At 36.6% G+C, this 17,929-nt stretch overlaps 2 protein-coding genes across 3 annotated transcripts; both read left to right on the top strand.

Annotated features, from left to right (window-relative positions):
* The first annotated feature begins 7,788 nt into the window (after positions 1 to 7,788).
* fmoda (fibromodulin a) lies at positions 7,789 to 9,562 on the top strand. The gene is made up of 2 exons (XM_059528777.1): positions 7,789 to 8,713; positions 9,363 to 9,562. Exons 1-2 carry the CDS (start codon positions 7,831 to 7,833, stop codon positions 9,512 to 9,514), a joined length of 1,035 nt encoding a protein of 344 aa, XP_059384760.1. The 5' UTR covers positions 7,789 to 7,830; the 3' UTR covers positions 9,515 to 9,562.
* A 2,795-nt stretch (positions 9,563 to 12,357) lies between these two features.
* On the top strand, positions 12,358 to 17,704 carry slc6a14 (solute carrier family 6 member 14). 2 transcript variants are annotated; one of them, XR_009426105.1, is made up of 15 exons: positions 12,358 to 12,660; positions 12,747 to 12,915; positions 13,158 to 13,289; positions 13,654 to 13,791; positions 14,140 to 14,239; positions 14,708 to 14,840; positions 14,955 to 15,095; positions 15,195 to 15,423; positions 15,904 to 16,029; positions 16,132 to 16,250; positions 16,401 to 16,500; positions 16,578 to 16,687; positions 16,949 to 17,116; positions 17,294 to 17,539; positions 17,604 to 17,704. XR_009426105.1 is itself a non-coding variant. In XM_059528776.1 (14 exons), the coding sequence occupies exons 1-14, from the start codon at positions 12,595 to 12,597 to the stop codon at positions 17,429 to 17,431; spliced, it is 1,869 nt and encodes a 622-aa protein (XP_059384759.1). In that variant the 5' UTR covers positions 12,358 to 12,594; the 3' UTR covers positions 17,432 to 17,553. The 2 variants fall into 2 exon arrangements, 1 of the variants encoding a protein (XP_059384759.1); XM_059528776.1 differs by lacking the exon at positions 17,604 to 17,704 and having other exon boundaries at positions 17,294 to 17,553.
* Positions 17,705 to 17,929: the final 225 nt, after the last annotated feature.

Below are 17,929 nucleotides of genomic sequence, written 5' to 3'. Positions count from 1 at the left end.
GAAGGACATCACTGGACCCTTGCTGGATCCTCTTCAGTTTGCCTACAGACCAAACAGGTCTGTGGACGATGCAGTAAACATCGGACTGCATTATGTTCTGCAACACCTAGACAGACCGGGGACCTATGTGAGGATCCTGTTTGTGGACTTCAGCTCTGCCTTCAACACGATCATCCCAAACCTCCTCCTGCCCAAACTAACTCAGCTCTCCGTGCCCACCTCCGTCTGTCAGTGGATCAACAGCTTCCTGACAGACAGGCAGCAGCTAGTGAGGCTGGGAAAATACACATCCAGCACCCGTACAATCAGCACCGGAGCTCCCCAGGGCTGCATTCTCTCCCCACTGCTCTTCTCCCTGTACACTAATGACTGCACATGTAAGGACCCCTCTGTCAAGCTCCTGAAGTTTGCAGATGACACCACACTCATCGGCCTCATTCAGGACGGTGACGAGTCTGCTTACAGACAGGAGGTTAAAGAGCTGGCTGTCTGGTGCAGTCTCAACAACCTGGAGCTTAACACGCTCAAAACAGTGGAGATGATCGTGGACTTCAGGAGAAACCCCCCTGCACTCCCCCCACTCACCATCATGAACAGCACTGTGACTGCAGTGGAGTCATTCAGGTTCCTGGGCACCACTATCTCTCAGGACCTGAAGTGGGACATTCACATTGACTCCATTGTGAAAAAGGCCCAGCAGAGGTTGTACTTCCTTCGCCAGCTGAGGAAGTTTAACCTGCCACAGGATCTGCTGAAACAGTTCTACTCCACCATCATCGAATCCATCCTCTGCACTTCAGTAACTGTCTGGTTCAGCTCAGCTTCTAAATCGGACCTCAGAAGACTACAGAGGGTAGTCCGGACTGCTGAGCGAATCATCGGTTCAACTCTCCCATCTATTCAAGAACTGTACTTATCCAGAGTGAGCAAAAGGGCTGTTAAAATCACTCTGGACCCCTCACATCCAGCACACTCCCTCTTTGAACTGTTGCCATCTGGTCGACGCTACAGAGCACTGAGCACCAGAACGACCAGACACAGGAACAGTTTCTTCCCTCAGGCAATCCATCTTATGAACAGCTGATAATAACTGTGGGACACACTACACTATTTATATTTATATACACTACACTTTTTATCCAACACACATACTTAGCGTACACGTAAATCTTTTGCACATAATATACATGTACATACATGGAACACACTACACTACTTATATTTATATTTATATACACATACACTTATTTATCCAAACACACATACTTAGCGTACAGTTACAATTTTTCCACATAATATACATGTACATACATAAATGCTCTTTTTAATATACCTGCCATACATTGTCAATTTGTATATTGTCAATCCTTACCCACCTATTTGCATTTTTTTGTATTTTTTATTCCTTATTGTGTTTTTTGTTCTGTCGCTGTTATGTTGCACTGCGGAGCTCTGTCACGAAAACAAATTCCTCGTATGTGTGAACATACCTGGCAATAAAGCTCATTCTGATTCTGATTCTGATTCTGATTCTGATTCTGATTCTGATTCTAAATTTAAAAGTAAAGATTTCCCCCAGAGTTTGAACAATGATGGTACAGTCCATCATTAGGAAACTTATACCCCGCCTCTACCTTTGTTTGATGACACATGGAATGTAGCCATTCACTCCATGGCCAGAGACTCAAGGGGTTCATTCTTCATACGTCGCTAACTCAGTTAGCTGGATTCAATTGTTGACGATTTGGCATGGTCTTGGATCATTTGGTTCTTCGAAGCTCATCCCAGAGTTGCTGTCATGGCAACAGGTCCGTAAACTTAAACCTGCTCGGGAGCAGGCTTATTTCATGTAAACAGGATTAGATTGCATCTTTTTAATCAGAATTAATCCTTAGAATCTGTCTGCTACCACCGCTACTTTATTACAAGAGTATCCTACTGATCCAGAGACAATAATTTACAATAATAATAATTAAAAAAATATTTTAAAGGTAATATAATAATGTTGTGTAGTCCATAATAGCCTACTAATATAGACACAGCCAGCTTAACTCACTGAAATATTTATTCTTCATAAAATTTTGTTTCATAATTGTATTAGAGTCTTACACACATGCTATACAGATAATGTAGAGTCGTGCATTCATTTGAGTGATGACAGCTTTTATGGGAGTGGCTCGATGGAGCGCAGGAGATGCAGATAACATGATCTTGAGTCCCACTGAGGAGCTCCGGAAGGATAAAAGGAGGAGTAACAACAGTGAAGGACGCGAGAGGACCAGGCCTTGGTTTTATTTTGTGTTTTGGTTTTGTTTGTGCACGGCAGTCGTCCGTGAGGGGCAGTTGCGCTGTTTTGTGTTTATTTTGTTATTAAAGTTTTAATTGAATGTTCGCCAGTTCCTGGCTCCTTCTTCCCATACTACGAACGTTGTTACAATGTTCGTTTACTGTACATGTACTCAGTACTTGGCAGGGGCTCCTTTTGCTTTAATTACTCCCTCAATTCGGTGTGGCATGGAGGTGATCAGTTTGTGGCACTGGTGAGGTGGTATGGAAGACCAGGTTTCTTTGACAGTGGCATTCAGCTCATCTGCATTGTTTGGTCTCTTGTTTCTCATTTTCCTCTTGACAATACCCCATAGATTCTCAATGGGATTCAGGTCTAGTGAGTTTGCTGGCCAGTCAAGCACACCATGATCATTTAACCAACTTTTGGTGCTTTTGGCAGTGTGGACAGGTGCCAAATCCTGCTGGTAAGTGAAATCATCATCTTCAAAAAGTTGGTCAGGAAAAGTTGGTCAGCATGAAGTGCTCCAAAATTTCTTGGTAAATGGGTGCAGCTACTTTGGTTTTCAAAAACACACAATGGATCAACACCAGCAGTTGACATTGCACCCCAAATCATCACAGACTGTGGAAATTTAACACTGGACTTCAAGTAACTTGGGCTAAGAGCTTCTCCACCCTTCCTCCAGACTCTAGGACCTTGGTTTCCAAATGAAAAACAAAACTTGCTCTCATCTGAAAAGAGGACTTTGGACCACTGGGCAACAGTTCGGTTCTTCTTCTCCTTAGCCCAGGTAAGACGCCTCTGATGTTGTCTGTGGTTCAGGAGTGGCTTAACATGAGGAATACGACAACTGTAGCCAAATTCCTTGACATGTCTATGTGCCTTGACCCCAGCCTCAGTCCATTCCTTGTGAAGTTCACTCAAATTCTTTAATCAATTTTGCTTGACAATCCTCATAAGGTTGCTGTTCTCTAGGTTGGTTGTGCATCTTTTTCTTGCATACTTTATCCTTCCACTCAACATTTTGTTATCATGCTTGGATACAGCACTCTGTGAACAGCCAGCTTTTTTGGCAATGAATGTTTGTGGCTTACCCTCCTTGTGAAGGGTGTCAATGATTGTCTTCTGGACAGATCAGCAGTCTTCCCCATAATTGTGTAGGCTATTGTACCAAACTGAGAGACCATTTTGAAGGCTCAGGAAACCTTTGCAGGTGTTTTGAGTTGATTAGCTGATTGGCATGTCACCATATTCTAATTTGTTGAGATGGCCACAATTAAAAGAACCAATGACTTAAACTACTACAGTCTGTGTGCATTGAATTTGTTTAATACACGACTTTCACAGTTTGAGTTGAATTACTGAAAATAAATGACCTTTTCCACGACATTCTAATTTATTGAGATGCACCTGTACACGTCACGTCACTTTCACGGAAAATGTTATATGGACCACAGTAATAGTTCCAATTTCACCTCTTTAAGGAATAATGTTTTCGATTGTAAATTCTCAAGAAAAAGTTTTTAAATCATCAGCCATAATTTTGGTTACAACTTATATAATGTATAACCACCAAAATGTTAACATCTAACATTGTTTAAAAAATGTACAAATTAAATTTCAGTACATAAAACATAATGAATTATATATATATATAAATTAAATATAAAGATAATGTTTAAATCATTAGGAGTAATTTTATTGCAAAAATATTCAGTTATACTCAAATTTGTTTAGAATACCAATGAGAACCTGGTGTGTCATTGACCCATATGCAGGATTTGAAACCCCTTCCCAGAGTCCTTTGAATTTTCTTTGCAGGTTAGTTTTCAGTAGTTTACAAAACTGACTTAACTGTGAACGTATTGCTTTGAGCTTGAGCTGGAGTGTTTTTGAAGGGGTGTTTATGTTATTCTCTTCCCTGAAACACTGTAGACTGCCACTGGCTGCCAGATTTATTTTCCATCTAAAACAGAAGGGAATTAAGAAAACTTCCAGTACTTTTTGGAATTGTATTTTGTAACCTGGCTGACTGAAAAAAAAAAAAACAGTTTCTTCATATCCAATGATACAGCATAGGGGATCCACCTAATTACATAACTGCAGAGCTTGGAATGAAACAATGGAATCAAATCTTGTTTCTATATTATGAAGGGTTAAAATAATCAATGCCTGGATCTCATTCAGTATGCATCCATAATATCTTACACTCATCTTCTCCTTCATCTCTAGTACTTCCTCACTCTTCTCAATGTTTTCTCCACAAGTTTGCATACAATTTCCAGTCAGCATAAATTCTATTTACACTGACAACCAGTCAAAGCACTGCTTACATGTGTACAGTGTGGTTTGCGTTTGCATTTTCATAAGCATGCACCAGGCGGGTGTACTGTTTCTCTCTTGGAACATTATAAATGAAGTCTTTGTGGATATTTTGTGGTTAGCATGACTGCCATGGCAAAGTCATGCCAAGCCAATAGCACAGGAGATGCAAGCTGGAGGAGATGTTACAGAGCGGGTATGAGGGTCAGTTTTCAGGATATTTCTGTTTCCTTACATTTTAGAGCTAATGCATGCAAGCATGAATGTCATACTGTTTATAAGTAAATAAGTAAAGATAATAAGCCCTGTTTCATGGATCTATACTGCATATGTTTAAAAACTTTGATTAAGCCTGTTAATTAACACAAGTCTAAATGATTTGTTATGATAAGTTATTCCTTTTCGAAATCATCTGCCTCTGAATATGACATATATTGGCTGCCAAATCACATGCTATTCTCTAAACTGATTCCTAGAGGGCACTATATCTCACTATCTTCACTACTACGTGACTTCTGATCAAATCAGTTCATTATAATGGTTTCCAATGGATGGACTTTTATGTCCCAGGGTAGATTTTTATTGAAAGTATCAGATTTCAGCCTTTCCCTGTTGTATGATTAAAAAAATGAAAAGATCACATTAAAATTGTCATACTGTCATAATTTATCTATAATAATTTGCTATTTTTGTAATGTATAGTATAGTGTGTTATTTGCATTGTATGGGTTACATAGCATGATTATTTCACAGTGTGCCTTAGAATCACACATCTATAGACTGGCCTTAATTCCAGCAGATCGTGCTCTGCTTGATCACTAATAGCTTCAGTCTTCATTTACACACAGAGATCATCACTCAAGATAACGTAAGAAAGCACGTTTCGCAGTGATTTAGGTCACCTCTGTTGGCTGACCTCTGTGTGTTGAAACACAAATCACATATCATTCTAAAGTTCAAAGAGGCTAAGTCACGGCTGGAGAGCGATCAGCAGGAGTGGGGACAGGGGTGGCAGGAATTTAAAATGTTTCCTGATGCTGAGTTTACCTTCCTTTTGAGATCAGACCCTGTCTGGACCTGAGGCTTTTTCTATAGACAGTCAGGCTATTTGCAGCTACAGTACAGAAAACAATATGTTACAGGGCTAAAGTGATCCAGTCATCTATGCATCCAAACAGTGTACAGAATGAAGAGGGGTCAGGCTACTGTAGGGGTCAGGAATTCTTATGCTGTTTTAATGTATATAACCTGAATTTTCTTTCACAATCAATGCCAAAATGTCATGCTAAAGTTGTTTTATAGGTCATCAGGTGTGTTTAGTTATTATATCAGCTAGCTAAGCAATTTACATAATTAGACTGACATAAACTTGTTAAAAAGACACTCTTTAGCATACTTTAAAAAGAACACTCATGTATGAAAATAAAATAAAAAATAAAATGTTTAAAATGTTGATTGGTATATTAGAGCAAACCAGCTACACGAGGTAGCCAAAATATGCACAGATCCCACTTATACCCATCCACACGCAGTAAATAAAAATGGGGGCTCCCTCAAGACCTGAGGTTGAGATTCAGACCTGGAGCTGTCAGAACATTAAGCTGTCTGGCTTTGTGTCTTGTGTCCAGTCCAAAACCCAGCACCCCTAGCGTGCCACAGATCCACTAACCAAAAACCAGCTGGCTGCAACCAGCCATCGAAGACCACAAAGAGAGGCCCTTAGGAGATGGAGGACCTGGCATTCCTCACGATGAGTGCCTAGAGACATGATGCACAAAAAATATATGAAACACACAAGAAATCGAATGGCAGACTGTTTAATATTGGCCCCTGCTGTTAGACTTGAGTCAGCCAGTCTGCATCTAGGGAGAATGTGTTGATTATGTATAGAACACGTATGTTGTGTCTCAGAGGTAAGAAGAGTGTAGGGTTGTATAAAGCTCCCTTGTGCACTTTTGATTTCTGCTTACTGGGAAAAGCTTGATGTATGCAGAAGCAGATGTCCCTAACATGTTCCACAGCTGGGAGTGATCGAGACCAGCCACTCAATGCTGCTGAAAAATGGACTTGGTATGGAGAAAGGCAAGTCTTCTGTAATTGGACAGGGTTTGAGAGGGGGCTTCGGAGGGTGGAGGCAAAAAAAAAAAAAAAAAAAAAAAAAAAAAAAAAAAACCTTGCAGGGGAGAAGGGGTATTTGCATTCCTTGCCAAAGCCATTTCATATTGCTACAAGGACTCGCAGTGAAAAAGTGAAGGCAGTGCCTTTGTTGATCAGGTAAGTGTGATGCTCAGCATGTTAGTGAAAAATGTATTTATTTGTTTATTTATTCTGGTCTTATTTTGAATCTCTGCATCAAAGGGGAGTTGTTGAATTTTTTCCTCTTTGTAATTGGTAACAAAGTGGAACAAGCTCACAGCTTGAATATAGATTGTGTTTCTATATTGTTGAGATTTGGTCTTGAATGTTGAATCTTTGCAGAATATGGTTAAACATTTGTTGTTCTTATGGTTGTTATTCCCTCCTTTTCAAACAGTTGTTACTGAATGTACTGTATATATGAATAAATTAAATCCCTGGGTTTCCTACCTGACAAATATGTACGCTGTATCAGTTAATTTTACTATAAATACTATAGCTTTATTATTAAGTTTGATCATGTATAAGTAACTAATGTATTTTTGTCTGATCTACAATATATATTTTTTTATCTAGAGCTTTATCTGCTGCAATCAAAACTGACTTTGGCCCTTCAGCCTGATCCGATTTGCTAGTTTTAGATGGATTTTGGGCATTTGTCATTTAAACAGTCTGGAAGGCCATCTAACCATCCTCTTGAAAAATCTGCTTTAACAAAGATGGTTTGTCTTGGCTATTTTACTTGGTTTCCCAGCCTGGTGATGATATATTTGCTGGTTTAACTGATCTTACAGTGACTAAAACTTTTAAAACCAGTCAGACTTTACGTGAAGGGCAGCTATAGCAAGAAACATAGCTTAGGCTGTTTTATTTTCAACAGGGCATCCAGTTTAACTAGTTAGCCATCAGCTTGGGCTGGGCTGGGTGGGCAGCTAGCCCAGCTTAAACCAGATAATTTCAGTCCTTCTAAGGCTAGTCGTACAAGCAGGATTGCCAGTAATTACGCATTTTTAATTAATCCTACAATATTTTAAAGTGTTCTTTCTTTCTGTCTGCAGCTGTCAAGTATTTTGCCAGTGACAATGTGGCTCATCACTTTCCTGCTTTTGGGGCTTCTAAAGTTCTCTCTGGCTCAGGACAGAGATCCTTTCCAGTGGCTTTCATCCCTGCACAGCCGTGGTTACGCATCTCTGCAGGCCGACAACACTGGAGGAGAATGTCCTGAGGAGTGCGACTGTCCTCCAACCTTCCCAATTGCCATGTACTGTGACAACCGCAACATGAAAAAAATGCCTTACATCCCATCCAGGATGAAGTATGTGTACCTGCAACACAATCAGATCATCTCTGTTCCAGATAACGCTTTTGGAAATGCCACCAACCTTGTGTGGGTTATGTTGCATGAGAATCATATTAACTCAGTGGGCAAGCAAGCTTTTGCTAAACTGGTGAACTTGGATCGCCTGTACCTGAACAACAACAACCTAACCGAGATGCCATCCAACCTGCCTCGCTCATTACGTGACCTTCGTCTCAATCACAATAAAATCACCAAGATGCCCCCTAACGCTTTTGAGGGCATGGAGAATTTGACCATACTTTTGCTTCATAACAACGGTCTCCAGGATATTGGTGGTGGCCTGAAAGGTCTGAAGTCGTTAACTCTGCTGGATGTTAGCAGTAACCAGCTCAAGAAGGTTCCTAATGGTCTCCCTGAGATGCTTCACCAGCTCTACCTAGAGTCCAACTCCATCGAAGCAGTTCCAGAGAACTTCCTCAGCCAGTTCACCAATCTACAGTATATGCGTATTTCTCACAATCATCTCACAAACAAAGGCATCCCTCAAAACACTTTTAACAACAGCGGTCTGGTGGAGCTGGATTTGTCCTTCAACAAGTTGGAGATCATCCCTGTTGTTAGTACTAATCTGCAACATCTTTATCTACAGGCCAATCAGATCAAAGGTACAGCGCTTCTATGTTATTATTTTTATTATTTTTTTAATATTATTATATTTGTTATAATTAGGTTTATTTTTCAGTGAAATATAATCGTAGTCCACGACTGGACTAATAGACTTAGACTGTACACTGTAAAAAAATATCTAAACATAATTTTTATAATAAAAAAATTTAATAATGCTATTTAAAAATAGTAAAAAAAAAAGTTATATAAATTAGTAATACAAAAGCAATATAAAGATAATGACAAAGTGGAAAACATTACAATATAATTTTAGATTATTAAGACTGAAATTAATTTTAAATTGAATTAAGTTTAATTAGGTAATTCATTTTAAATACTACTTGTCCTACTTTCCTAACATTTAGTGAGGTTTATAGTTGCAAATAATATAAAAACAAAATAATTTATATATAATATATTGATATATTCTGTTATCACTCATTATGTTTCTTGGGTAAATGTATCTTGTTTAAGAATGCTAGATATTTTTAAAGCAAAAAAAAAAAAAAAAAAAAAGATTAAGAAAATGATTTCTTACAGAGTAGTTTAGTGAAAAAGTCTTAACTATTCTCATCCAATGATTGTTCTCATGCCAGACATGTTGAATTTGCATTTTAAACTTCTATAAAATTCTTCTATTCATTTCAGAGTTTACATTGGGCAGTTTCTGCAGTGTGGTGGATGTCATGAATTTCTCCAAGCTGAGAGTCTTGAGACTGGAAGGAAATGAGATCAGTGCTAGAGACATGCCCTCTGAAGCTGCCCTTTGTCTTCGTCTGGCTACTGATATTGCAGTGTAATGGCAGTTACCAATCAGCAGGGGGCTCTTTTGTTTTTCTCCAACATAATTATATTTGAGTAGCCATGTGCATTGGTGTACATTTTTATTGTAGGGAAAGTTACAGTGCCTTTTGATTTTGTATGAGAGGAATCTAGTTTCCTGTGGACTTTAGAAAGAAGTACAAATACTGAAATGGGGGAAAAGGAAATTGAAAGATTTAGATAGGAAATGTAGATCCTCTGTTAAGGTCTGAGAAGCTAGTTTATGATTATTATTATTATTATTATTATTATTATTATATATTTTTTCAAAAGCCTCATCTCATCTGGGAGAAAAACTTTGAATGGTTGTGTTTTAAGAGCAATGTATTGCAAGTGATCTAAAAATGACTTTGGTCCTGGTGTTTAAACATGCCTGTAGACCTTTCGTGTGGCTCTTTTTGTCTGTGTGAGTGTGTGCGTGTGTTATGTATTAAATGCTTAATACATATGTAAACAAATCATATTTATCTAGTTCTCTGTGACAACATTTATATCTTTATCTAAATTGGCTCTGGTTCATGCCTACACAGAAAAACAGTTTCACACAAACACAAGTTACTAATATAATTTGTTACTGATATCAAAGATTATAATGCAATGTCTCAAGTTACCCTTAAGTCAACACTCAAGTTTTGACAGTTATGCTTCTTAATCATTACTTTATATCAATTTATTGCTATTAAGTTGTAATTAGCACGTCTAAACTGATAGAGGATTGATACACACAGAACATTTAGACAGATTGAGGACTGAATCAAGGAAGTAACCTTCAAAGAAAACGGACAGTTGTGAGAATGTGGCTTTTGTGCTTTATGCCATGAATCAGTTACACATTAAAGCAATTAAATTTGCAAGTCATGTGTTATTAGCTTGCAAGTCTTATTTTCACAGTACCCAGATTTTTGAAAATGTTTTGACCTTAATGATAGCGGGTTTTGTTTGATAGTTTGTTTGTTTTGTGAAAGCATCTTTTTTTGAGAGTCATCGTGTTTTTGTGACAATAGGACTATGACATCATATTGTGACTTCAGTAAGTGTGTAACAGGGAGTTTTTCATCCCGCATCAGTTTGGATCTGGTGAATGCATGTGACTCAATGTTATCAGTGTCTTCATTTGGAATATTTCTACTTTCTCAAAACTCAGGACACAAACATTTTGAATGCAGATTATATTTAGATTATAGTTTGTTTGTTTGTTTGCTTATTTTATTAGAGTCACCGGAACTTCTGCGTTGGAAACTTGTGAGCAAGATGCTGTTTCACTTTGACAACCAATGACTTGTTAGAGATATAGTAAACTCAAAGAAATAACCTGAGATGTCCCATGGCTCCCTGAACAAAATAAAAACATCCTCATGACCACTTATTGACTCAAACAAACTTATCATTTATTTGAACCCTTTCCTCTAAAACAGACACAGCCTTTGAGGGGCTGTTTGTTTCCTTAACCTGTAATTACCTGATAAGCACTTTAATGACAGTCAAAACTATTTTGGGCAATAACATCAGACTGCGGCACATGATCTCACAACTGGTGCACATGTATCAGAAAACCATACCATAATTTAGCGCTTAACACAATGACAGTGATTTATAAGGCTTAAATGGAGGTGGTGAGATGTTTAAACCTGTAGAAAAGGGTGGGCGAGGGTGTTGAGTTAATAAGTTGACTGATTATTTTAGGGTTTTGCTCTTTTGTCAGGCTTGATACAAAGATCTTATGTTTGCTCTCCAGCACTCAGTGTCCAGTCATTGAGAGTCTGTGGAATGTCAATAATGGTTTGGAATCTGCACTTTAACATGCTCTGGGAGACAAAAAAAAACAAAAAATACAACGGGGAGTGGAGTCATTTAATTCCCAGAATCTTTTCTTTAGTCTTGATCAATTTTCTTATGTAACATTTGAGGACTGCCACACAATAGAAAGACAATAAAACATTCCCATGGTTTTACTATTGTATTTTTCTATCATTCTGAGAAAAAAAAAACATTTAGCTGAGAGGACTGTCAAAGGCACAACATTTTATAATAATAAAGCCAGTTTTATTCCACTGGTGCCTTTCTAACATTCCTTAAATAGCTCTGTCTCAGCTAAATGTTTACTGATAAAATGTTATGGAAGTGATCTCGCTGAATAAATATGAATAAGTCTGTATCTGAAACTCATTTTTAAATCATGAACAAGTTACTTTTATGCTGTCATGATGACACATGACTTCACATGACTGTGAAACCCCCCCTTGAGAGAAAAAGTGTAGTTTATCAGTGGTCTTTGTTTGCAATGACTAGTAGTTTATTCACTTTGGAATTTCTCAGGTGACCGATACCTATAAATTAGCCCGGTTCTTTCTATTGTTAAAAAAGCTACACACACTGTGTAATGTTCTAGATATACCATATATTTATTCTAGTGCTGTCAAACGATTAATAGCGATTAATCGTATACAAAATTAAAGTTTTTGTTTGCATGATATATGTGTTTTCTGTATATATTTATTATGTATATATATATATAAATACACACACATACAGTATATATTTTGAAAATATTTAAATGTATTTACATGTCTATATTGATATTCATATAATTTATATTATAAATAAATATGTTATATGTCATATACAAACGTATTCTGAAATGTATACATGCATGTTTGTGCATTTATATAAATAATAAATATACACAGCACACATACATGTATTATATAAACAAAAACGTTTATTTTGGATGTGGATTAATTCCGATTAATCGTTTGACAGCACTAATTTAGCCACAAAAACATCCTATTATATTCTACAATAAATCGAGCTAAAGTAAAAATATTGATTTTGAAATTCATGATACTTCCAACATAGTAAATGTAAATGCAAACCGAGATTATAATTAGTGTCTGTAATGTGTATGAACACGCCAAATGTGATGTTTTGTCATGTTGAAATGGGGTTGGGGAGGGGTGTATGTGAACTATATAAACCTTCCGTGTAGAGTTTTTCCTCAAGTTCACTCTGTCAGGTGTATTCATCATTTCACCTGTCGCTCTTGAGACTGTGCTGAAGAATGAGGAAATGCAGCTTGAACAACATTACGACAGTACTATTCAAAAACTCTGTTGCAGCTGAGCAGGTAGTAAACAGTTATGTTCAAATCAGTTTTTATTTCTTGGCATATTTGGATAATAATAATTAACTTTCTTTTTCTTTTTTATGCAGGATAACAATGAATCTAACAAGCCAGATCCTCATGTTGGGCAGGAAGAAGAGAACACTGAAAGGGGAAACTGGAGCAGCAAAAGAGAGTACATGCTGTCTATGATCGGCTATGCCGTTGGTCTTGGAAATGTGTGGAGATTTCCCTACTTGGCTTACAAACATGGGGGAGGTACAGTAAGATGACTTTTAAAATTATTTCTCACAATAACTTATGTTAAATGAATGTCTTATTCATACTTTTGTATATTCATATAATAGCAGATCAAGAATGTTAAAGTACACAAGAAAATTGACAATATATTTTACTTTTCCTTAATAACTCAATTATATGGACACAAAATCATTTCTAAAGAAAGTTTCTCTTTGAAAGTTACACTTCATTTGAATACTGCATCTTTTTAACGATTTCAGGGGCCTTCCTCATCCCCTACAGTATCATGCTGGCTGTTGCTGGCCTTCCTTTGTTCTTCATGGAGAGCTCTTTTGGACAGTTCTGCAGCCAAGGCCCCATCAATGTGTGGAAAGCAGTGCCTATACTGCAAGGTAACACTGAACATATTCAACCTTAACACTGGTCGATCTAAAAGTTACAGAGGAAACTCTTATAAATACACCAATATGGTAAATGCCTCAAGGCTAATTCATAAATGTATTAAACCAACCTTGAGACATGCTAAGGACAAATAGTCCTCGGACACAGTTAACATGCAGACTGCATACTGAAATTTGCCCTCAGGACCTTTACATGAATTTTTAAGGCGGTTTGTGGGTACTAAAAAACCTCACATGTGCAAATCAAGTTCACACTTATTTAAACAAATAGATTCAAACGTTTGGCTTTTTGCACTTTAAGCATATATTTTTTTATGTGAATATTTTTATTTTTTATTTTTATTTTTTTTTGTAGGTGTTGGAATCACAATGATGCTGGTTAGCACTTTTGTGGCAATCTACTATAATGTGATCATTGCATATAGTATCTACTACCTTTTTGCATCTTTTCAATATCCTCTCCCTTGGAGTGTCAAGGACTGCAGCTCAACAGGTTTGTTATGTAGACCATTTCTCTTTTAAAGAGAACCATTTCTGTGTCACACATGACCATGATGTTTTGCTCAGATAATGAGCAAAACATTTTTAGATGAACTGACTTGTAAGGGAAATTTTCCTTTCACACTTAACCCTGTAATAATAATAATAATAATAATAATAATAATAATAATAATAATAATAATAATCTCCTCACAGCTCTGTGCTTAAAATGACAAGAGTTTAAGATATAGTTCTTTATAGATCAAACTATTGTTTTATATGTTTAAAAGTACTTATTTATCAAGATGCAGAATAATACAGCACTGAATCATTGTTTACACCTTATGTTGTGTTTCAATAGCTAACAACATTACTGCTGCATCACTGAATGTGACTTCTGAGAATCAAACCTGCCAGAATGAATTTGCAGCAGGCCAGAGCCCCAGCGAGAAATACTGGGAGTAGGTTGACATTTGTTTTTGTACAGTACCTGCTTATCTTTCTTTCTTATTTTAACAAAATATATTCTACAGTTTGGATTCTTCATGATTAAATTAATGTTTTGGTCTGTGTCAGGTTTTGGGGTGGTTGGCACAGCATTAAGAATTTGTAGAGTGTAGTTTCTTTCCTGTTCTGAAGTATTTCCTGTTGTAAGAGGAAGCTTGGGGAGGATGCTGGGTTTGTCTCACCTTTTGATGTTTACAAGGCTTTAGTTGTAAGATGGAAGCAGCAAAATAAATAAAATAAAAAATAAAATAAAGTATCACATTTCCACAAAAATAACGTTGTGTGCACCAAATCAGCATCTTATAATGTTTTCTAAAAGATCATGTTTTTTTTTTTTAGGTCTGTTTATGTTATTTCTTTTTTTTTTTCAGTTTATTCATTTATTGTATTTGACTTTTTGTGACTGAATTATTTGTCCTCAGTGAAGTGGCTCTTCAGCGTACTAGCAGTATGAATGAGACGGGGCCGGTGGTTTGGCATCTGGCCCTTTGCCTGTTGCTCGCCTGGATACTAGTCGGAGCAGCTCTCTTCAAAGGCATAAAGTCCTCTGGGAAGGTTAGTGTTTCACCTCAGTAAAATAAAATTGTATCGGTGCAATAAATCGTATTGGGGCAGCAAGAGAACAAAGCATTCTGGATTTATTTTAACATAATAAGAGCTATGTTTCAGGTGGTGTATTTCACAGCTACTTTCCCATACGTCGTTCTCTTTATTCTACTGATTCGTGGTGCGACTCTGGAGGGCGCAAAAGATGGCATTGAATTCTATATCGGTTCAAAGTCCAACCTCACTAAACTGGCTGATGCTGAGGTCCGTAAAGATCTAAATACAACAGTCTAACCTTACCGTTTATAATCACAGGAATACACACTAATATCAGACATCTAATGCAGCCTGTTTTTACCGTAGGTTTGGAAGGATGCCGCTACTCAGATCTTCTTTTCTCTCTCTGTTGCCTGGGGTGGTTTGATGGCTCTGTCCTCGTACAATAAGTTTTACAACAACTGCTACCAAGACTCCATTATAGTGTGTGTTACAAACTGTGGCACCAGTGTCTTCGCTGGCTTTGCCATCTTTTCTATTCTTGGACACATGGCGCATGTCTATCAGAGACCGGTGTCAGAAGTTGCAGATGCTGGTAAGATCTGAAATGTAAACGTAGTGTTGTTTTTCATTTTTCAGTAATCAAAAGAGTGTATTGCAGAACATTTAGGAGTTCTTTTCAAACAAAGGGAGTAATAAAATGTGTAGTTTGCCATTAAATAAGTAGTTTTAAACAAAAATAAATCCTCTGGTCGTTTCAAACCTACTTTTTCTAATTGTTTCATATAAAATTGCAGCATACAGGTTTGGAATAACATGAGAAAGAGTACAAAATTATCATCATCTTTTGGTGAATGACTCAAATGAGTCATTATAGAAATAGTTTAATAAAAAAATTACAATTCAGGCATTATGTACTCATTCTTATGTTGTTTCAAACTTACTTTTTTTAGGTTGTATTACAAAAAAAAAAAAAACAATAATAAAAATATAGGATACAGGTTTGGAATAACATGAGAATGAGTAAAATTCAAATACCTTATTAAGTGTTTTTTTTTGTTTGTTTATTTTTTAGGTTTTGCATTGGCCTTCATCGCGTACCCTGATGCTCTTTCTAAGCTGCCCATTTCACCCCTGTGGTCAATCCTGTTCTTCGTTATGCTTATTACCCTCGGCTTGGACTCCCAGTTTGCAGGAATAGGTAAAGAAAAACAGATTTAGATATAATAAAAAGAAAGAAAGAAAGAAAGAAAGAACGAAAAAAGTACTCAAATATTTGATGAGAGTCATGATTTATCTACAGAGGTTATCGCCACCTGCCTCCAGGATGCCTATCCCAAAGTTTTAAAGTCCAGACGAGGAATTGTTACAACAGCAGTCTGCATTGTTCTCTTTTTGCTCGGCTTGCCATGTGTCACTGGGGTAGGCAAACCATTACGAATATAGATTCACGTTTTATAAGACCAACCTTAAAAAATTACAATTATAAAATTGCATTACATTAAAGGATAATAAGGGCATTCTGCACAGTGTGATCCCAGTTGTATGTTTAAATGTGTTTTGTTTTGATAGGCAGGAATATATTGGGTGAATTTAATTGACACTTTTTGTGCTGGATGGATTCTCCTGGTCGCTGGATTACTGGAGGTCTTAGGTCTATCCATCCTGTATGGTGAGTATGTGATAGTGATATATTTGCTGTCTCCAATCACTGGTCTATTCTTTTCTAATTTCTACTTACATTTCCAGGCGGAAATCGATTCATCAAAGACATTGAGATGATGATTGGGACTAAGAGCGCCCTCTTCTGGTTATGGTGGAGAGCTTGTTGGTTTTTTATCACTCCAGTGGTTCTTTCTGTACGTACACTATATATAATTATTATATAAATAATATCTATCCATCTATCTATCTATCTATCTATCTATCTATCTATCTATCTATCTATCTATCTATCTATCTATCTATCTATCTATCTATCTATCTATCTATCTGTCTGTCTGTCTGTCTGTCTGTCTGTCTGTCTGTCTGTCTGTCTGTCTGTCTGTCTATCTATCTATCTATCTATCTATCTATCTATCTAATAATGATGTCATATTTGAAATGATTTATTTTTGCAGATTATTCTTGTATGGTCTTTGTATACTTTCAATTCCCCCACATATGGCTCAGTTGCATATCCAGATTGGGGAATTTCTCTGGGCTGGTGTATAAGTGCATTTTGCCTCATCTGGATCCCTTTTGTTGCAGTCTGGAAAGTATACAAAGCAAGTGGAGGCCCCTGGCAGGTAAAGCAGGGTTTTCATGTTTTTATATGAGGAAATAATAATAATAATAATAAATAAATAAAGGATTTTAAAGATTTTTTTTCAAAGACTATATATTAATGTGTAGCATGCCAGTGGTGCATTGTGTTCTTTAGTCATGCACTATTTGATTCTGATTGCTTGGCTTTTGTCATTCAGCGTATCAAAGCTGCCTGTTCACCCACAGAGGACTGGGGACCTTACCTGGAGTGCCACAGAGGGGAGCGCTATGGTGCGAGAGGAGCAACTGATGCAAATATATTTGTAATCTCAAATAATTTCACAACTAGATTATAAAAAAAGTATGGTCAAGCATAGTGTTTAATGTATTTATGTGTATAGGCATATGTAGCACTACATTAAATAATATTAAAATTTTAATGTATATAGTTGTAATCCTTTAATGTATATAGTTGTAATCCTAATGTATATAGTTGTAATCCTAATGTATATAGTTGTAATCCTTTAGTTTGATTGCATATGCATTTTCGTTAGCGTTGCATTGTATTCTATTGGACTTTTTTTTACCTTTTAATGTTTACATGTATCTTTTTGTGTGCTCTTATTGGAAAATGTAATGAAATCCAAATTATTTTAATTAAAAAGAAAAATGTATAGTTAATTAAAATAAATAAATATTCTTATTCATATAAAAATATATAAAATATCAAATCAGTATGAATATAATTAGCAGACAAACCACTGAACAGTCTTGCATCTTATGTTACAAATATTTCCGTTACAAAAAGAGGGGAAAGTAACTTTAATGTGTATATATGAATCATAAAATGCTTG

The sequence above is a fragment of the Carassius carassius genome, chromosome 38, assembly GCF_963082965.1.
Source record: "Carassius carassius chromosome 38, fCarCar2.1, whole genome shotgun sequence".
NCBI classification, from domain to species: Eukaryota; Metazoa; Chordata; class Actinopteri; order Cypriniformes; family Cyprinidae; genus Carassius; species Carassius carassius.
The sequence above is the reverse complement of the archived record's forward strand: the minus strand, read 5'-3'. Positions and strand labels throughout refer to the sequence as shown.